Consider the following 22,012-nt stretch of genomic DNA (forward strand, 5'->3'; position numbering starts at 1 on the left):
AATGTGATTTTTCTCAAGCCTGGGTGCTCTGTGATGTAATTCACCACTGTTATTAGGTCTCCTGGCCTGTTGTGGTGCAAAAAAAAAAATGTAAAAAAAAATAAAATGTAAAAAATGTAGAGTATTCCTCTGTTATCTGGTCTCCATATTATGATGTTCACATAAAAATACCCATTGAATCAGTTCAACATCGATTTTTTAGAAAAATAGGCTGGAGGCTGGGTTTATCCGGAGACCATTATACGTATAATGAGTTAGAAACCAGCTTAAATATATCTTCTCTTCAAGACCGTCGAAATAAATTCGACCTTCTGGTCTTAATAAAAAAATTCAACTCACTTTTTGATGCGCCTGAACTACTGAGCTCAGTAAAATTAAATATCCCAACTAGAAACCTCAGACAAAACTTACTCTTTTATCCTGATATTCATAGAACTAACTATGGTTTTCATTCCCCTATTCCCAGAATTCTTAGGTCTGCCAACAAACATACCAGCCTTGATTTCTTTGATAACAAATTGTCTTCTTTCGAACAATCAATTAATCAAATTCAATTAAAAACACCTCTCTCCCGCTTCTACTTTTATACCACTGTGTCTTTCTACTCTACTTTATGATAATTTTCTATGTGTAAGTATGTCCTTAAAAAGCGATGAGGATAATATTAAGATGTGGGAGACGAACAAATGTTAAGAAAATGATTTAACTTCTAGATATCATGACAATTGATCAATGAATCAAATTCAATGTTGCCAATGAAATAAACAAAATTATTAAAGGAATAGTTCCGGGATATTTTTAAAATAAACTAAAAAATAATGAGTTCTTTCATAACTATGCAACAAGAGGATCTAAAAATATAAGACTGGAAAAGAAATCAAAAGCAATGTCCCAGAACTGCCTTATGTACAAGGGAATAAAACTATTTGAAGAAAAGCCAGAAAGCATAAAAAATGAAATTAATGTAAATATATTCAAAATTAAATGTAAAAAATATATATGTGAAAAATATTAGGTAGTAAATAGTGTAAATAGTGAATATAATTAATGAAAATGTACATATGAAACAGTTAATATTATAAATTAGGATACTAAGTGTATAATAGTAATAAATAATGTTAGAATAAGTATAGATGTAAATATTGCGTTGTAAATATATATTAGACTATGTAATACATAGAACTAAATAAATAAATAATAATAAATAAAAAAAATGCCCATTGGGCGTAGATATAAAAAAATAATATTTATTTAAAAGGGTGTTTTCACACCAAAATATTTCGTAGTCCCTGGACTGGTGCCTGAAGCGTAAGACTGATTATCTTATCTTAATGTAACATAAAATTTATCAAGATATGCTGCAATCGGTGTACCAGTGCAGCGCCCTATGCACCATTAGGTGTGGAAAAGGAATGATGATGATATTTTTTATTTGATGTGAGTTTTCTTATAATTTCACAACTCGCTGCCCTAGTTCTTGTACGTTCAATAGACCATTTTACAAAAGACATTTTATTTGTTTTCAAAGTCAAATAAGTAAAATCAATAAGTGGAGATTGGCACTCAAAAAACGCTGAAAATACTATTTAATGGTGGAAAAAAGAATAATTCTTTTGCTGTACCTAAAAGGATAAAATACGGGAGTCACATTGAACGAAATGTTCAGGAAACAAGATTTTGTAATTATGCGATTCCCAAAACATGATAACTTTCAAACCAAATGAGAATTTTTTAATGTAAATATATAATTAATGATAGATGTCGTTCAATTTTAGTTTTAAATGTCTATGACGTTTTTCCAATATGTTGACCTTTAAATGGCTGATCAAAGACAAAGTTATTTAATTTAAATGTTTCGTATTATTTTATTACTTTGGTGTTCCACAAGGCAGTGTTCTTGGGCCAACTCTCTTTAATTTATACATCACTTATATAAGTTATATAATCGGCGATGGACAAATAACATGTTTTGCTAATGACACCGTTATACTTATTCAAGACTATTCCTGGAATTCTGCATTCAAGAAAGCTAAAGTCACCATAAATGATGTAAAAGCATGGCTAGATCTAAACCGCCAGATATTAAACTAGGATAAGACTCAACACATTGCTTTTAGCAAAACAATTAAAGGCCAACCGAAATCTGATTTAAAGCTCAATCTTCATGACAACAAATGCAAAGGATACATTTGCAAATGGTCTTGCAACGGGTGGATGGTATAAAATATTTAGGTTTATACATTGATTATCCCTTAAACAAGTATTAACATAACACAATATTAATCACAAATAGACTATATTCAGTAATTTATGTCTTTAGAAGAACAAGATGCATCATAAACCCAACTATAGCCAAAATGTTATATTGTGACAAACACAAATTGAATACGGTATGGGGGAGCAGCAGGCAAGAAAGCACTTCATCCAGTGAATATTGAACACAGAGCCAGTTTAAAAGTCTTCTTGAAAGAGCCCATCCACACACCTACAGAAGAAATATTAACAAGATTTAACGTAATAAATATAAAAAAAAACTTTTTATAGTCATTCTGTTTCAGATTCTAAAAGATACAGCAAAGCATACTTACACGCAAACGAAAACTAAGTTTTCGAGTAAAGAACTATTCAAAGTACGTAATTTTCTAACGGTATTTGGACAGCGAAGTCACCTATTCGTAGTACCAAGAGTCTTCACCGGCTTGCCGCAGAAGCTCAGGAATTTTAAAATTTAAATAAAAATATGCATTATGGTCCGGACCGTATCGGAGCAGTGAGTAAAAAAAAAATCATTTATAATAAAGTGTGTTGAATACGCACTGACTCAACTAAAAAATAATAATGATTCGTGCTTCGATACAGGGTTACCTGGTGCGGCAGGTAATTAGAAATATTTGAAAAAAAAAATGTTCCACAAAGTAAATGCTTCAAATATTTTTAACCTGGTAATTTGCGTGCGGACAGAAATCTCAGTATAGGATCCGATTTTAATGGCTTAGTTGAAACAAAAAGTTCAAAGTCGAGCGCTTTTATCAGGGAATTATAAATTAAAAGCGGAACGCTTATTTCATCCCCTTCGGCAAAGGGAAGGTAATTTCCACAAGGAGGAAACTTCAACCGGGACATAATAAAGTCTTTATTTAAAAAAAAGCCTTTTCTATGCATTCTGGGATGGTAACGCTTCTATTCACTGAAAATTAAAACGATTCTAACGCGCGAAATTCAATTTTAATTGGAATAACGACAAATTTATTTCGTTGCAAAGCAGTGATATAAAATTTAAAACATTTACAAACGACTTTTTTTGGAAAATAAAAAGGTTTTGAAAAAAAAAAAATCATCGTTCTATTCGTCTTTTAATCACTATAATTCCCTTGGGCCTGACAATCACTAGCTATATTTTTATAAATTTATATGACGAGATTTTAAGTAAGTTTACTCTACTGAATAATTGTCTCATTATTATGAATTTGGCTAATAATATGAAAGACTTATTTTGGATGTTGTCATTCTTCTTTATCGACAAATTTTATTTAAACGGACAGTAGCATAAATTTTTTTATTCAGTTGCATAAACTAGTTACAAAAATCCACATTAATAAAAAATAGCTGAAAAAATCTGAATGTACACACATAGACTAACTTAATTCGTAGTTTGTTTTTGGATAGGTTAAAATTTGTTGCGTAAAAAATAAGCCCTCTAATAAATGAATACATATTTTGTCTCCTCTATAAAGTTTGATTCCTGTTAATTATACTGAATTAAATGTGTAATTTATGCAAGACCTAATGAAGAGATGAACAAGTAATTAAGAAAGGTATGTAAGTGTAAAATGAAGCGGGGAGAAGTTATTCTATCAATAAATAGACAAACCTAGAATGTTTTGTGGCTTCATAGATAAGATAGAGAATATAAAATACACCCCTTGCCTCAAATTGGCTTTTGAATCCAATATACTGAATTGCTTTGCACAGGGTGTCGCATTTCGCATTTTAATCTCAATTAACTTTTAAATGTTAACAGAAAGAGGGGGGTGAAGTGGGACGTTGAAGTTTTTATTTTTGTTTTATTTATTTATTTCACATTTTTCTTAATTTTTTATTTAATTCTATATGAACACCTCACTGGGCATAGCCCGTGTCGAGGCATTCATTAACATTATTTTATATTATGTTCTAGTAAATAATAAATAACCCTGTATGGATATAAACAAAAAATATAAATAGCAGACATGCAACAATAATTCTGAGTTCAAATAGACTATTGTTTTGGTGGGATGACCGTCTCGAGGCAGTTTTTGGGACCCAAATACAGAAGCCATTTTAACAAATAATTTGAATTTTTGTTCATTTGTATTCAATTTTAAATCAAGAGGTAGAGTGTTGTAAATTTTGGGAGCAAGGTACATGTGACTCCTCTGACCAAACGATGTTGTTATTTTAGGTGGCACGAATAGTTGTCTCTTTTTTATCTTGTTTCATAGATTTTATTATGTTTACTCTCACCATTTTCTTCTTTCTTTTCAACACCTACTCGTTCAAGCTCCTCCGTTGTGGGTGTTCTGATAGGGACCCCGAGCAGAGCCTTGAGTACATACTCGCAGGTACTGCGATTTTTTTATTTGCGATTTTTTTTTGGATTGTCGGTCGGAAGAGTGCGTTCGCTATCGAGGCTTACATAACAAGCTATTTTTCGCTTGCTACGACTAGAAGAAAGTTCAAGTTTAAAAAAATAAACTCTTGGAACCGAAAATTTGACATAAGCCCAGTAATAACAGTGCACGAATAATAAAAAAAAGCAATTAAAATACACAGACACCCAAATAATATAAACAAAGACGACGGGCTTAAATTAAACTCAACATGGTTCCCAGCACTACATACTACAAAAACGAATAGAATTGTGCCTACTGCCGACTGCGACATGGTACAAATTACTAGTAGTTAAACACATACTTTTTTCTACAAAACACTCAGTTTGACCTGAAGATGGCTCCTGCAATGGTAGCCGAAATGTCAGAACAAATCCAACACACACGGTATCACCCAATAAAAAAACATATTGATGACAGTAACCGTGAAAACCTTTGCACCTATTTAAGACTAAGTTATGCCGACACGACTGAGCAACATCTTTTACAGTGATGAAGCAGATTTTCATCTTGAAGGTTACTGGAGTTTATACAATTCGAGAAAAATGCGTGAACAGCCATTCCATAGTCAGAAGGCAGTTGTGCGCTGTTCCATGTGAAGAAATCATTATTTTCAAAAAACATAAATAATCGATAGTATTTTTAATACACAAACCTATTTCATCATCATTTGCAAATAAATAAAAAACGCCTCTTTAAAAAAATAGATTTGCGAATCAACTAGGCCAGTGGTCGCTAAACTCATTAGTCAAAAGAGCCAAAGATCGGCAGTTAAAAAATTAAGATTTCCTTTGAGAACCGAATACCTTAATGGTTTCTTCTGTAATGGCAACGTACCTTAATAATAAAGTACGTGCATAAGCAGCAGAAAATATTCGTATTTGCTCTCTATTTTAACTAGAATTCTTTAAATTGGCGATGATAAAAAGCTTTAGCTAAAATTGTGATGTCAATATTGATCATTAAAACATTTTTTCTGGAAATGTATGCGCACAGAGCAGTCCTTGTTGAATGATGCAATGGTAAAGAAGTGTCTCGTGATTAATTTTCGACTTCAAAATATTTAAAAAATATATTTTTCCCATCTGCATCATTAAAACAATTTTATCGAGTTTAATATGATGTTTTTCCGTGCTTTAATGACAGCATTTGCAATATTCTCGCCACGTGTTGTGTTCAATTTGTGGATTAAAGTTCCACTCGTCTTTTATTTATATAATAAATAATAAATTTAAATTTTCAATTACGCTTATACGCTTTATACTATATATAACATTGTTAAAATAAATGATAGAGCGTTCAATACAATATGGACTCTCAAAAGATTTACCATTTTAGTCCAACAAATTCAACTATTTGATCATCTTTAAATATTTTTTATAATACCAGAATATAATTAAGAAGTTCTTGAACGAAGTTCTTTGCAAAACTCTGTACAGTATCTATTGCTAAGCGTTTCTCCTTCTATCGCAGAGTTAGGTAAATGACGTATTTCAGGAGAGGCTCTTCTCCATTACTCCTTGAGGGGAAGAAGTTCACCGGAAGGTAATGATCTAAAACTAATTAAACCACAACCGATGAATGGAAGCGCGATACAGTACAAACGTAGTACCTAGAATCTTGAGCAAGAGTTTCAAGGAGAAAAGAAGGGTGAAGTTTTTTTTTTTTTTGTTAATTCACTAAACTTTTGATAAAAAGAACTTTTGATAAAAAGAACTTTTGATAAAAAGAACTTTTGATAAAAAGAACTTTTGATATTTAACATCTTGAGAAAAGTAAGTCAAAAGTGAGGGTATTTGAAAGGGGAAGTGAGGTTACTGACCGCATAAAAATGTATACAACGAATGTCCAAATGTACTGAAAGAGATCAGTTTGTATGGTCCCAATAATTATACGAGAGCGAGATTTTACGCACCAAGAAACCGTACAAATGCAAGTCAGAATTCATCCATTAATAGGGCAAATCTATTTATATATTCGTATATTTAGATATAATTATATGGGATTTACAAAAAATAGGGTATAGAATGTATGATCTGCGTGAAAATTTTCAACGCTTATCAGTTCATGGTTTACCTCTTCGTTCTAATTCTCAAGGCACTCTCTTAATACCCATACACAATTCCTCTTTCTTCTCTAACTCATATAGTGTCCGTGCGGCTCGACTGTGAAATCATCTCCCATCCACCATCAAAGGGTTACTACATTATCTCTGTTTAAATCACGTCTGAAGAAACATCTCCTTTCTCTTCCTTAATCTCTCCTCCTTTCTTTTTTCCTCTTTCCTCTTTTTTCCCTTTTCCTATTGAGTAATAGTTTTGATGTAAGGTCATTTAATAACAAATACGTTTATTTCTATCTTTATATTTCTTTAGCTTTTTAATCTTTTTTTCTATTAAATATGTTCTGTAACTTGAATTATAAAAATAATGGGTAGGAAGAAATTGCCATTTGGCAATAAGCCCGCCAATGTACAAATAACATTATGTACAAAAAGTTAAATAATTCAAATTTATATGATGTATGCCTGGAGAGTGAATTGGCGATGAACGAAAGTATGTCAAAAGTGATGGTATTTGAAAGGGGAAGTGAGGTTACTGACTGCATAATAAATGTATACAACGAATGTCTCGAACAAGTAGAAGAATTTGTGTATCTGAGAAGTATGTTTTCAAGAGATGGAAGAGTAGGAAAAGATGTTTATGGGGAGTGAATGCGGACAACAAAATGAACGGAGCACTAAGCACGGTAATTGCTAATAAAAATATGTCAATCGAAGCTAAACTGGCAGTGCGCAACTCATTTTTATCGGTGTAAATCGAATCGGCGCAAAACGACGTTTACCTGTATACTATTACATTAATACGAAAAAACCCACAAAGGTATGGCCTGTGTGTGCGTATACATTTTTTTTTAAAATTTCAATAAAGGCTACTGGAAGAATACGATAGATATAAAAAAATAAAAAAATAGTGTTAATATTAGAAAACAATTTTATATAAATAAAAATGAGAAAATTAGAATAAAGGTACATTAACAAATTACAAAAGGGATGGAGAACATTAAAGAGAAGGGAATATATAAGTCTAGGCATTTACAAGGCTTATGACCTATCATTGGGGGGGTTAAGGTGGCAACTTTACACACTGTGTAACATTCATCATGTTTCCTATATTTGAACATCGTTATTTCTTCAACTCTTCCATCTGTTGTTAAATGATAATAAAGAGCCGAAACCTTTATTTTTGTGAATAGATTCATCTGATTGAATTATTTCACATACCAGACAACGCCTAAAAACAGTTTTCTAAAATCAGTAAAGTGGTCACTTAAACCAGCCAATGACAGGTCATAAGCCTTGTTGTAGTTGTAATTTGTTCAACTTAATGAATCCCCAGAGGGTGAAATCTAGTCTATTATCTGCAAATATTTGGACAAACTCAAAATATTTTAATAAAAGTATATGCTATTCATTAAAAAAGAAACTATTTAGATCTGATTTTTTTATTCATAATTTTTAATTATATAATAATCCTTTGGCTGTGACTTGTTAAAATCAAAAGAGTTAATAGCCTGATGTAGTCCGCCCCAAAGTGTTCTTTTTTTCTTGATACATTGTGTTTGATTTTTCAATATCCACGATAATTTAGTTAAGTTTAGTTTATATAGGACGGCCCTTCCCCTGTATTTCATGAGTAGGAGAAGCTGATACCTAATAGTTCTAGATATCATTTTTTTTCATCATTTAGTATTCTTCCAAATTGTTTAAATTTCTTTGTAAATGTTTTTTTTCTTTTCTTTTCTTGATTTTATTTAAAAGTACAAAATATTTATTTTTATAATTTTTTATCAGTATATATATGTATATTAATACTAGTTACCTAAGTGGTACTTTTAAATAATAATACATGTAATTTAAAAAAGAAAAATCTTCGTTTAGTGTTATTCAAAATTATTTTATATTATATTATATTTTATTTTATTTGGGAAATCAACAGTTCTACATACAAATTTATAGTTAACAAAACAGATATAGTATATAAACTCAGAACTAATAACAGATTTCCACATAGTTTACAAAGTTAGTAAAGAAAATATATATTTAATTTTTTTATAAGTATGTGTTGCTTTCTTACTTTTTTTTCTTTCTTTTTACAGGTTCAAAATATTTCTATGACAAAATATTTTATTTGTCAAGTATTTTTATAACTAGTTAAATAATTTTTAAACTGTGTATCTTTTTTTTTACTCCTTAATTTGTAAATAACTGTTTAGTAATCAATTGTTTTAAATACTATATTTTACTTATTCTACTTACATGTATGTATTTTATTGCAAATGCAACTTATATGTGAAAGACACTAGTGCCGTTTATTTCAATAAAATAAAATAAAAATAAAATCATTGCTTATTATGCCGCAAAGTCACCTCGGGTTACGGTAAATAATTTTAAAATGCAAACAAACAAATGCCTTATTGAAGTCAAGTAATTTGATCAGACGCCTAGGCGTACCGAATGAACTCAGATAATTCTACCTCAACACTGTGTTTTGAAATTAAATACAGTAAAAAAAAACAACGGTAAAGTAAATAAGATTATAAAAAAGGCGAAGATATCAATTTCAACTTTTCAGAATTATATTTCAGGTTTAGAAAGGGATTTTTTTTGTTAGGATCGCAACGCGAGCGATGTGGAAAAATAAGTTTCAGGAATTCTGTCCTGAAATTCTAGCTTTAATGATTTCGTACAAGTTGGGTTTAGCAAAAGGAAGGAATGGAATAAAATGAGAAGAGACATATTGTATCGCGGGTCTACGTTCCCCAACAGTCGCTAATGGGTCGCTATTATTAAACAAGACTACTGTTTGGTAAACTACTCGTTAAAAGTTTAAGTAGCGTCATTAGAAACTGGGAGAATTTATCGCGGTCCAGCTTTTAAGAGGATATGCGGGACAGAGAAATTTGATGAGTAAGATATTGGAAAATAGTTTTTCTGTCTACGCGAAAAAGACAAATGCACGTCAGACTGATTATGCTTATTAATTACTTCTATTTCTTACATTACTATAGAATGAGTTTCTAGAAACCATATCTCAATTATCATTTCAATTACCACACTACCGGAAGTCAAACTAGAGGATGGGTCATGGGGTCTACCACAAACTACAAATTCGGGCAAAGAATTTTCAGGTTTTTGGGCCCCAAAATATTCAGTATGTTACCCAAACATTACGAAACCGTGACCCGGATTAAATTCAATAAATTTGTAAAAAAATGGTTACTGGGTTTAGGTCGAGAAAAATCGGAAAATTAACTCAAAAACATTCTTACATAATAAATTATAGGAATAAATATTCTATAACTGTAAAGATAATTAACTAGTAGGTAGTAGTATTATTGTTTATTTTGCATAAAAACGACTTTAATATATTGTTTCAAATCTCAAACTAAATGTTAATCCAATTTTATTTATAAGCGGAATTGAACTAAAACACGTATTTTTATTCCTATAATTAAAATTCTGTATCACCAAGAAATATTAATAGAAAAACTTAATTTCTTAAATGTGGTTATGATATTATAATATACGACTTAATTATTTTATTGGACATAGTTAATTGAATCGTGCGTTTCGCAATACGTCATACAACACTTCCTCTTAATATCCTTATCCGCTTAGATGATTCATATAGCAATTTATTGGAATATCAATTGCAGCGTAGGTGTATCAATCATTTGTTACGAGAGTGCAAGGAATTAAGAAAAATTGTGAAATGCGAAGAAAAAAACCACTTTTCATTTCGACCTTGTCGGAGAATCGAACTCGGGACTCCGGGCGTTGTAATAACCACAAGATAATCATAAAAAAAATGAAACCTTTGATTTTTGAACTGTTTTTATTCGAATTCATTTTTGTGTCTGTGCCATGGAACGCATTTTGCCATTTCGTAGAGTGATATTGCATCATTTTGCTCTTATTTGTATGTGATGTGTCCTGCTCGTATTTTTTTACGTTACCAACAATACATGTAAATAACGTTTTTATTTTTGTATATGTGTATTTTTGTAATTATTTTTTGTCATTATCATTTCAAATATCTGATAAATAAGTTTAGTATTGTATCCTATTTAATTTGTATATAAAACATTTCAGCTCAATACGGGGTTTTACCTAAAGAACTGAAATAATATGTTCAACCCAACGTAACTGAATTTTTGTATTTGAATAAAAAAAAAATATTAAAAAACTTATTATAATGTTATGTCGTGTTGTCTCGTCTGGTTAGTCAGGGAAGCCATTGTAGTGTTTTTGTTGTTTTTTTAATCAATTTTTTTTCTTAGCAATTTAAGTTTTTTTTTATATTCAACGCCTTAACATCTGAACTGACCTTTTATCCGAATATTTCCCACAGTTAAACAATTTGCTATTAAAACCTTTTTTCTATGATATCGCTATTTTTCGTTATTATCAAATACTAAGTGGAGCACGTGGACATCACCAGACCGCCTCCAGCAGACTAGAGGCGGTTAAAAAAAATAAAACAGTTTTTCTGTAGAAACAGCTGAATCCGTATCACAAAAACAAATTGAATTGTTACTGTAACGAAAAACTAGTCAGAATATTATTAATTCACAAATTAAACAGTGGCCTTATGCTGTAACTAATTCATTTCGTAAATTTATTCGTATCGTATGAGAGGGAACGAGATCGAAATATAGTTTTGATTGCGTTAGAATAAGATGGATATATGATAAACGAACGACCTTACGAAACGAAATTGTGACAGAATAAGCCCGGTACTTATTAATTTGCAAATTCACGTGATTTATTTTTGTGAAACTGTTTCAGCAGCTGGTTGTACCAGATTTTTGCCTTCGCTGCTCTAATCTGTTATTTTTAAACGAATTTACAAATCAGCTAATTCACGAAACGGTGGCTATAACTGCTACTCTTTTTAAATAACCGAAACGTCTCAAAATGTTTTAAACGTCCCAAATACAGAATACCAAATCGTTAGCTATCACTCTCGCTTCCTCCCACGTCGATCGTGCATCTTCACGCCTCGCACCCTCAAAACGCTCGTCATGGGAGGCTGCTACGTTCGTTATCAGACTTTAATAATTATAAAAACGAACCACTTTATATCTAATATTTTTCTCAAGCACTAACTCTTAAAACTCACAAGTTTGATGTTTTAAGTTTTATTAATTTATTTATATATACGCCCAATGGGCATTTTTATGGACACATTTATACAAAGAAAATTATTCTAAAAAAAATAGAAAGACTCAATGGTTTATAGTAGACTTTGTGGGAGTGGAAGCGGGAGAAAGGTGTTTATAATTGAATTTGATTCAGTAATCGTTTGAAAGAAGACAACTTGTTATCAAAGAAATCAAGACTGGTATGTTTGTTGGCAGACCTAAGAATTCTGGGCATAGGGGAATGAAAACCATAGTTAGTTCTATGGATATTGGTATGAAAGAGTTAGTTTTGTGTGAGGTTTCTAGTTGGGATATTTAATTTTTTTGAGCTCAGTAGTTCAGGCGCATCAAATAGTGAGTTGAGAATTTTAAATAGGACTATAAGGTTGGATTTATTTCGACGGTCTTGATATTAAAATAAAATTTCACGTCTACCCTGCCAGGAATCGAACCAGGATATCTAGAATAGTAGGCAAATGCGCCAGTCACTTAAATTTCCCTTTCGACGTATTTTTACTTATTTCAAAATATACGTAAACACATAAACAAACTATTATCGGACAAAAAATAACATTAGTGAATTTTCTCAAGAGACACGAAACTTAAATTTAGGTTTCTGAGCTTTGATATCATATAACTAACTCCTGACCCCAATACCCCCTACCCTACTGAAGTAACCTTCTAAGGTTTTTAATATTTGATCCAGCCCTAAGGCGACCGTTCCTTGGACCCTATTTGTGTAAGCCAATTTTTATTCTTGTTTTGTCTAGCCTAGAAAACACGTCTAAAAAGGAATTATACTTTATTTGAGAATTTTTAAAAACACACATTTCAAGAAAAAAAACAATATCATTTTATTTTGACTAAGAATACGTCTTTTCTCTTGGCCTCCGTTCCAGAAAATCGTGCGTCACTTTTTAATTATATAATAGTCTTTATATTTACAAATATATATATATTTTTAGTGCATAATATATACTAGCGAACCAGACAGACGTTGTCCTGCATGAATGTTTGCCTGCATATTAGCTTGGATTTGAAAAAAAAAGATAAATAGGTACCTAGGTACTTGTTTATGATTGAATTCCAAAACTAAAAATTATGAATATTCAAATACTGAATTTAATTAAGTACCTATTCACCTGTTTATGGTTGAATTCCAAAACATAAAATAATAAATTTTAATATAAACCTTTTTTTGCAAATGTCAAACTCGGCTCTTCTCACCAACAGGGGTGCATTTTATTCATGAATGCGATTTTTAAAAATGTATTGAATGTCAGTTAATATTATTTTAGTATTACTAAAAATCCAGTAAAACGACATAAATGGAAAGAAATTACAAGAAATTATAGGAAATAATGTGATCGGAATTCATATAAAGTGAATGTTGGTAAACATTTAAAAACATTTAATTTTTTAAATACAAAAAACAACATCCTTACATTTTTTTGTACATGCATTCTCGTCGAATGCAACCCTGGTAGGTCGATAAAAAAACTATGCTCCTACCTTTTTTTGACAGATTCGATTGTTCGAGTATCTACGAACACGCCCAGCGCAAAAATCTACATTTCGCTGAAAACTGCACGTAAATCGGTTTAGCCGTTTAGGAGTTCAGTGACATCACGCGTACAGAAGAATTAATATAAAGATATATATACAATAACTTATATAATAATAATAACTATTATTATACTTCATTTGAAACAATTTTAAAACACAGATTTCAAGAAAAAAACTATATCATTTTATTTTGACGTAGAATACGTCAAAATCAAGCGTTACTTTGTAAGTGTGAAATTTTGTCGATGTTTAAAAAAACATTTGGATAATTTGAAAATATTGGTGCTTAAATCAACTTTAGTCCAAAAAGAAGTATAAAAACTTGACAATAGAAATTTAAAAACTTTTGAATATGGGTTTCAGATAAAAATTTATTTAATGAAATTATTCAGGCCTTTTAGGCTGTGCCCGTGTCATAATAATTGATATTAAAAAAGTACGTAGTAAAATAAATTAAAATATAATATGATGTGATGCAATAGAACAATGCAGAAAAGAAAAGTATAAATAATTCAATTCTAAAGATGGTAAAATAAAAAGAAATCAGTTATAAATATTACATTTTAAAAATTTTGCGAAATTTTCGGCAGATTTTTTTTTTGGAGCGATACGTTCACGTTAAGCAAATCGCTATTGTGGCCGTTGGCGGCCGCGCGCTGTGATGGGGATCATAACTGTTCCACGGAAATAGCTTGGCCGTCTATCTCGGTGGCGATATCTCGGGACAATATTTTGTCCTACAAATTGCTATTTACACGTGGACAATGACCGACTCCTGGGACAAAACAATATTGTATTGTCTACGTGTAAAAGGCTTTTAAATGTAATAATAACTGTATATTCCTAGAACAATACCCGAATACAATACGGAAACCTATAACAAAACGTTGAATTATGTATTCTATAAAAATATAATAAAATTCACTTACAGATCCTTTTCGTCCTGGAAAGCTGAAGAAAACGTCTGGACCATTTCTATGTGGCATCTGGCGAAGGACATTAAGGAGTTTCGCAGAATGTCTCGGCTGAAAATTAAAAAAAATAAAATTAAAACCATAAATTAACAATGGGTACACATTTTGTCTATTTCTATTGAAAAAAATACAAGCTTGATGTACTCCATCCGCATTTTATTTTTAGTCTAATTAAAAAAAAAACTAAATATTTTCAATCACATTTCATGCATAATTAGCAACTGAATATGTATGTAACAAATGTATTACATAAAAAAAAAATATTTTTCCATCTGTCAGATTGTCGAAGAAATCAAAATGGACATTTTGTAAGTGTTGCCAGGGTAGTATTTTTTTTAACCCTACTTTGCTCATCTGATAAGAGAACTAATGAAAATTGGACCTCGGATTAAACAACTCTGTGGTCGATATTTGACTGACATTATCTTTAAAACATCAAAAATTATTTAACATCATATAAAAATATACGTTTAATGTAAAATTAAATTTGTTTTATATTTTAAGTTCAAAGTTCATTAATTCAACTACTCTTATTAAATGACCCTTTACTTATTTCCTCTGTTGTGTCAATCAATATTTCCGCGTGAAAAATAAAATTTTAGAGAAATCAACAGATTACTTTTTTTTACCTTACATTTGTGTTGTGATTATATTTTTTCCCATCGTGCAACATTACGCGGCTACATCACGAATGCGCGCGACGAAAGTGGGGCGTAGTGGGGGCATTTTTGGACACAGTCCGATGTAGTCAAATATGATTCTACGCTCCTTCTGAACTATTCTTAATTCTATTACATACACACTTTTTACATTTTTTATGTTTTCTTGCGTTTCTTATAACTTTATTTCCTTGTACATAAGGCAGTTCTGGAACATTGATTTTGGTTTCTTTTCCAGTCTTTTGTTTTAAGATCCTATTATCAATTGTCATTATATCTAAAAATTGAATAATTTTCTTTGATGAATCAAAAAATACCGTCCGCAAACAATTTGATTGTAAATACGCGCTGTGTGTATATAAACCCTTTGAAGGATTATTAAATTACTCAAAGTATGAAGAACAATGGCGGCATGGAATATCGTTACTGAAATGGGTGGTATATTCGGCCTCCTGGCAAAATCAGTAAACCAGTAAAATGAGAATGAATCAATCCCCCTCGTACTCAATTAAAAAAGGTTTAAAATCCTGGCTACTTGGAAACGTCCTCGAGCGTGGACTCAGAAATAAATGAAAGGTTTAATATTGCTCCACTGTCATTATAACGTCTTTCGAGAAGAGGATGATTGAAATAAAATGGAATTGAAAAATAATGAGATAAAATTTTGAAGAATACAGAATTATAATGGGACGAAAATGTATTAAGTCTAAATGATTCCGAAAAAAGAAAACAAGATGCCAAAGCTTATTTCTGTGGAATTTCGACAAAGAAGAAAATAAAATGGAGAAAATTGGTTAATTATGCAGTTTCACACGATAAGGTCTACGGAAGGTTGGGTGAAGATATTTATTTATTTATTATAGACCCGACAGGCGTTGTCCTGCCCGAACGTTGGCTTGCCTGCTATTAGCTTGGAAAAATACTTTTAATTGATAAGTAGGTACCTAGATACATGTTTATGATTGAATCCCAAAACTAAAAAAATATTAATATTCAAATATCGAATTCTTTTTGCAAATTTCAAACTCGGCTCTTGTCACCAACAGGGGTGCACTTAATTCATGAATGCGATTTTTAAAATGTATTGAACGTCAGTTAATATTGTTTAAGTATTACCGGAAATCCAGTAAAGATACATAAATGGGAAGATATTAAAAGGAATGTAAGGAAAAAATCTAATTGGGATCTAAAAAATGAAAATCGGTTTAGACCGACGGGTCTTGATCTTCTTGATACGTTTATCTACGAATAAAAAGTGTCAAAAGTTTTGTTCAAACGAGCCATTTTTCCTTTAATTCCGATTTATTAAAATTTTTAATCGTTTTGAGGTTGGCACTTTTTTTCTTAAAAGTCTTAAAAACATGAGAGAGAAATAAGTGAATTTTGAAGTCGAATTGTAATCCGACATAACTGTTAGATTGTGATAAACGAGCGGCTAAATGCAAAAATAATCTCGTTAGGTTCTGTCCTATAGTTAGAAAGTTACTACTGTAAAAAATAAATGTAGTTACTTTATTTTTTGCTTGAATTGGAATATTTCGGAATTTATAATCGCTTTAAAGTGGGCACTTTTTATTAAAGGAGCCAAAAAATAATTATGAGAACTATTTTAAATTTTAATGACGCAAGGAACGCGGACTAATTTTTAGCGGTCATTCATTGGCTTATTTCGATCATATGATGTCGATATGGCAAGTAGCCGAGGTACAGAGATAGATAAGATAGATAAGATAAGATACAGTTAGTATAGTATACCGTCTCGATATATACAGATGAAGATAGCGTTTATAATCGAGGCACAGGTAACACACGTTCATTCTTCATTATTGTATCTATTAAAATACAAACAGTGAAACTGATCAATAAGAATAAACTGCCGGGAATTTTGCTTTCAGAGAATCACTTAATTACCCCCGGGCCCGGGGACATAGCATCTGTTAGAGTTTTAATAAAATTTAAATACACAAAATTAAAATATTTTTTTACTATAAAACTTCATAAAATTATAAAATTTACACCTGTTTTAATTATATACATTAAAAAAAACTTGAATTCATCCGTACATTAAACTTAAATTATTTTTATTTGAACTCTTTTATTTCCACAATTATATAAAATCACAATATACAACCCCTGCTTGCACTTGTATGTAACAAAGAAATTTGTTAAGTCTCCCACTAATCTGACGATGTCGGTCACGACGAACCCGGTTACTGGTAAAAATTCATAAATAAAAGTTGAATAAAACTATAAACGTATTTTTAATTTTTATAAACAAACATCTGTTTTTAAAATGTGATATTTCACTGTTCCTGGACTGGCACTTGAAGTGTGAGTCTAATCAGCATTTCATCATGTCACAGATAATTGAAATACGCTGCAATCGGAGGATATTTGCAGTGCCCTATGCACCACTAAATGCGGAAAGAGGAATTGATGATAACGATATATTGCCGACGACACGGTTTTGTTATTTGAGGCTGGTGACTGGAACTCTGTCTTTCAGAAAGCAAACTTTGGTAAAAACATTGTTAAACAATGACATGATGATAATCTTTTTACACTTAATATCGATAAAACTAAATATCTGATATTTTGTATGAACAATAGTTCACTACAGAGCAAAACGCTTGATCTAGTAATTTACAGTGATAAAACACACCAACTTCTGCAACGGGTAGATTCCATAAAATACCTTGGTGTTATCATTGATAGGAACTTGCGATTGGAGACTCAGGTCCAGTCACTGGACTCTAGGTTGAGAAAGCTGTGCCATCTATTCTGCTCTCTTAGAGACATTCTGGATATTGACACTCTCAGAAGTGTGTACTTTGCTCTGTTTCAATCCACGGCAATCTATAGAATAGTTGGCTGGGGAGGTTGTGCGGCATCCATTTTCAAGCCGCTCATAATTTCACAGAAATTATTATTGAGAATAATGTTCCGGCGCCCTCCAACATACCCGTCAGAACAGTTGTTCCAATACATAAAAGAGCTGGATATGAGACAACTGAACCTAAAAGAAGCACTTACACACTTCTGGTCAAACAATAAGGAGAGGTCTCAGCAGAATGTCTGTACGAGGTTTTCCCAGAGCATGAATTATGTCATACCCAAAACCCGTACGATTTTTGCTCAGAGACATATCTCATTTATCGCACCGAGAGTGTTCAATATTTTGGAAGAACGTATTAAGCTCTCAAGGACAAAAAATATTTTCAAGAAAGGAGTTAAGGACTGGATTTCCCTTAGTGAGAGGCATTTGAGTAGGAAACTCTTTGATGATTTTCCAAATGCTTGAGTTAACTGTTTACCACATTGATGTGCCATATAAAAAAATATTTTTTATGTTTCTGATCATTTATTTGTGGTGATATACTCATGTGTCTGTGTCATATAATTGCTCATCCCATCTCAACACAGGGCTTTTAGTTCCATGGAGTTGGGACTTATTGTCTCAAATAATGTACACTTATATATGTAAACAAATAAATAAATAAATTGATTACTAAATTAACGATGCAAATTTCAACGTCCATTTTCCTTTAATATTCATATAAAATTCAAAACATTTTTGACAAAATTGTAGATATACTAAATTGTAGAACAGGATAAATAATGAGAGAGTTTTTAAATAAAGTGCAAAATACGAGAGAAAAGGGAAAAAGGATTTTTAAAAAAGAGCAAAAAGAGGAAATTGAGAGGGGAATATCAAAGGTGATGATCGAAATCGACAAAACAAAGTAAAAAAAAAGTACAAAGGATAAAAAACAAAGCTAACAGAAGATTATTAAAAAAGCTCTCTAGGTGATTAAATTGATTCACAGTATTTTTTATCTGGATGAAAGTATATTTTTAAAAGTGTTCACAAAATAATTATTTTTGAAAATTAAAAAAAGGCTATAAGTAAAAAACATGGAAAATACTTTTGACGTTAAAAACGCGTTAATTAATTAGTGAAAACCCAATTAATGGGTGTACTTTTAAATTTCATTTTGCCTCCTGCGGCTAACGTATGGAATTAATTGGAAAAATAATTATGAAATTAGGTTGTATACTGTCGAAATGCGATCTCTTAAGCAAATGTGTGGTAAAACAATATATGATAGGTACGGAAATGCCGAGAACCGTGCATTATGTAAAGCTAAGACGAGCTTTATCGACAATGCAAGGGGTGCTGTGTGGGTTTGGACATGTGGAGAAAATGGACAGCGAAAGAACGACTATAAAGATCCATGATGTGAATGTGGATGCAGAAAACGAGGAAAACCGAGAAAGACGCGGCACTATCAAATCATACAAATACTTGAAGGTGTACATGTCAAGAGTAGAAATATTCGGCGTGCGTGCATTATAAGATGTATGAATTTAGAGGAAGCGAGGTCTGTGTGCAAAGACAGAGTGATATAGCGTTCTATCATTTCTGCGGGGAAACGACGTCATTTTTTTTTGTTGTTTTTGTCATTTTAAACATTTTGTGTGTGAAATATAACCAGAAGTCTGAACGAGTTTTTTAGAGCTGATAGCTACTCTAAGGCTCTATGGTAAAGATCCTGAAGTAAGGAATCGAGTGGCCGCAAGTCAGCCTCGTACTGTAGTGCTGACGCGTTCGCCTACGATGATCGTGGGTTCGAGTTCGATTCCTGACAGATTAAACATGAAATATTGGTCGAAATTTGTTGCAACAGAAAAAAAAAATATTTTTGGGAAGGTCAAAAGCCTTCCATATTCCCTAAGCGAAAATATTTTCCATCTCTGTTGCAACAAATAAAGATCTTACTAAATTTTCCTTGGCAGGAATCCAGCCGGTCAGCAAACATTTGGATATACTCAAAACATTATTGAATTAACTAACTGGTAAAAAAAGCACAAAAGTTAGAAAAAAAAATTCAGGCGTTGTCTAGTGGGTGAATGGGTTCAGCTAGATGAATCTCTCACATGTTAAAGGTTTCCTTCACAAAAGTCAACAGATGGGAGAGTTGAGGAAATGTGGATGTTTAAACATAGGCATTTTATGACCATATTCCCATGTCTTACATTGAAAAAAATAGTGCAAGAAAAATCATACGATACTTGGAACAAAATATATTTATTAAGCGGTACAGGCAAAATAACGAAATTGTTTTTTCAAAATTTAAAAGATGCCAAAATATTTAAAACTTTTGGGCGGACTTATGAGCTAACTCAAATGCTTTCAGATCATGGTGCTTTTCGAAAATATCTTCATGGATTAAAAAAAAAAGATAACTATTCTGCCCTTGCGATGGACTCAGCTCTCAGAACGTTCTCCATATATTACACGATTGTCCTATGTTTGACGCCGAGAGGTCAAACTGCATACAAATGTGCGCACAATACGACCAAACTTTTGAAAACCCAGAGGAAGTAATAAAAAATGAAGCCACTGCCGAAAGAAACATTGACTTTCTAAAGGCCATAGTAAAAAAATGAAAAAAAATAACGAAGGAATGGACTCAGACCCGTGAAAAATAACCCTTGTACAAAATATACATACCAGGAAAAAAAGCACTGTATTCATAAGCAAAGCAATAAATAACGGCAACAAGAGAAAAAAAACATAGGCATAGGTTAATGTTATACAGTGTGTAAAATAATGACCACTTAAACCAGCTAACGACATGTCATAAGCCCTGCAAATGCCTAGACTTCCATATTCCTTTCTCAAAAATGTTTCCTCTCTCTGTTGCAACAAAGTTATATCCGAATAACTCCCTAGGCAACAGAAAACCACTCTGGTCATCTTTTCCCAGGAATCAATACGGCTAGTACATCAATAAGCAGTCGTCCTGGCTGTGAAATATAAAAGTAGCTTTGGACAGATATATAATATCATGCCTACGCTGGCGCTGTAGTCATCGCCAACGTCACACTATGGAAATAAAGGCCGATTATGGATCAAAAGTCAAAGACTCTTTTATTTTTAGAGGTGTATTAAAAAAAACACGAACATAAAATAGTCTTCAAAGCTTCAAATAAAATGAATATTACTATGATGTGTTTAATTTTATTTTCATACAGTAAAATATTAAAAATAGCATTGAAAACATTGAAAAGGGTGTTCATTTAATTACAATATGCATAGAAACTAATTATTATAATATCGATGGGTTATTATAAAATGACAAATACCAATCAATTCATTTATTTATTTACATACATAAGTTTACTGTACATTATTTGAGACATAAGTCCCCAACTCCATGGAACTAAAAGTCCTGTGTTGAGACGGGACTAGCAATTAGTTGACACAGACACATGAGTTTATCACCACAAATAATATAGTATTAGAAAAATGTTTTTTTTTTTTTTAAATTACATATATACATGGCACGTGAATATGGTAAACAGCTAACTCAAACATTCGGAAAATCATCAAGGAGTTTCCCACTCAGTAATATCAAAAAATGATTCAATAATAAAAAACAGACCAATTAGAAAATATTTTTTATAAATAGTCTACATTTGAAATCGTCAAAGATAGCGGTTTTTGGTTTTTTTACTTTTATCACATTTTTCATAAGAAGTTCGTGATAGGAAATTTAAAAGCTAATTTTCATAAATGGTTTTTATAAATGCCTAGACTACAAAACAACATTAAATTTAAAGCATGGGGAGACGTGGGTAACTTGCAAAAGCCTTAATGAACTTATTTTTAAAAAAAAATATATTTTATTGTATAACTATTTAAATGTATTTGTAAACTTAACAGCAGTTTGCGCTCACTTAAAAGATTATAGGATTTCTTGCCAATTAATGTAAAGCAAGCATTAGTCCATTGCTTACATCTCCCACTCCTTGACTAGGCGGATGTATGTTATCCGGATGCTAACTCTGAATTACTTGATAAGTTAGAACGATTGCAGAATATTTGTATACGTTATATCTTTGATATTCGTAAATTTGACCACATAACCGAATATCGCACGCAACTACACTG

General features: G+C 31.5%; 1 protein-coding gene across 1 annotated transcript in view; it reads right to left on the reverse strand.

Moving 5' to 3' along the window:
- The window catches only part of LOC148279523 (neurobeachin-like), a gene marked incomplete at its 3' end in the record, with an annotated part of 163,577 nt that overhangs the window by 108,370 nt on the left and 33,195 nt on the right, over positions 1–22,012 (reverse strand). Inside the window, exon 3 of the mRNA XM_088229806.1 lies at positions 14,351–14,446. Coding sequence (XP_088085932.1) covers positions 14,351–14,446 — 96 coding nt within the window. The remainder of the gene's footprint in view (positions 1–14,350; positions 14,447–22,012) is intronic.

This window comes from Micrasema longulum, unplaced genomic scaffold, assembly GCF_059751315.1.
Source record: "Micrasema longulum isolate JH-2025_06_02 unplaced genomic scaffold, ASM5975131v1 h1tg000709l, whole genome shotgun sequence".
Lineage (NCBI taxonomy): Eukaryota > Metazoa > Arthropoda > Insecta > Trichoptera > Brachycentridae > Micrasema > Micrasema longulum.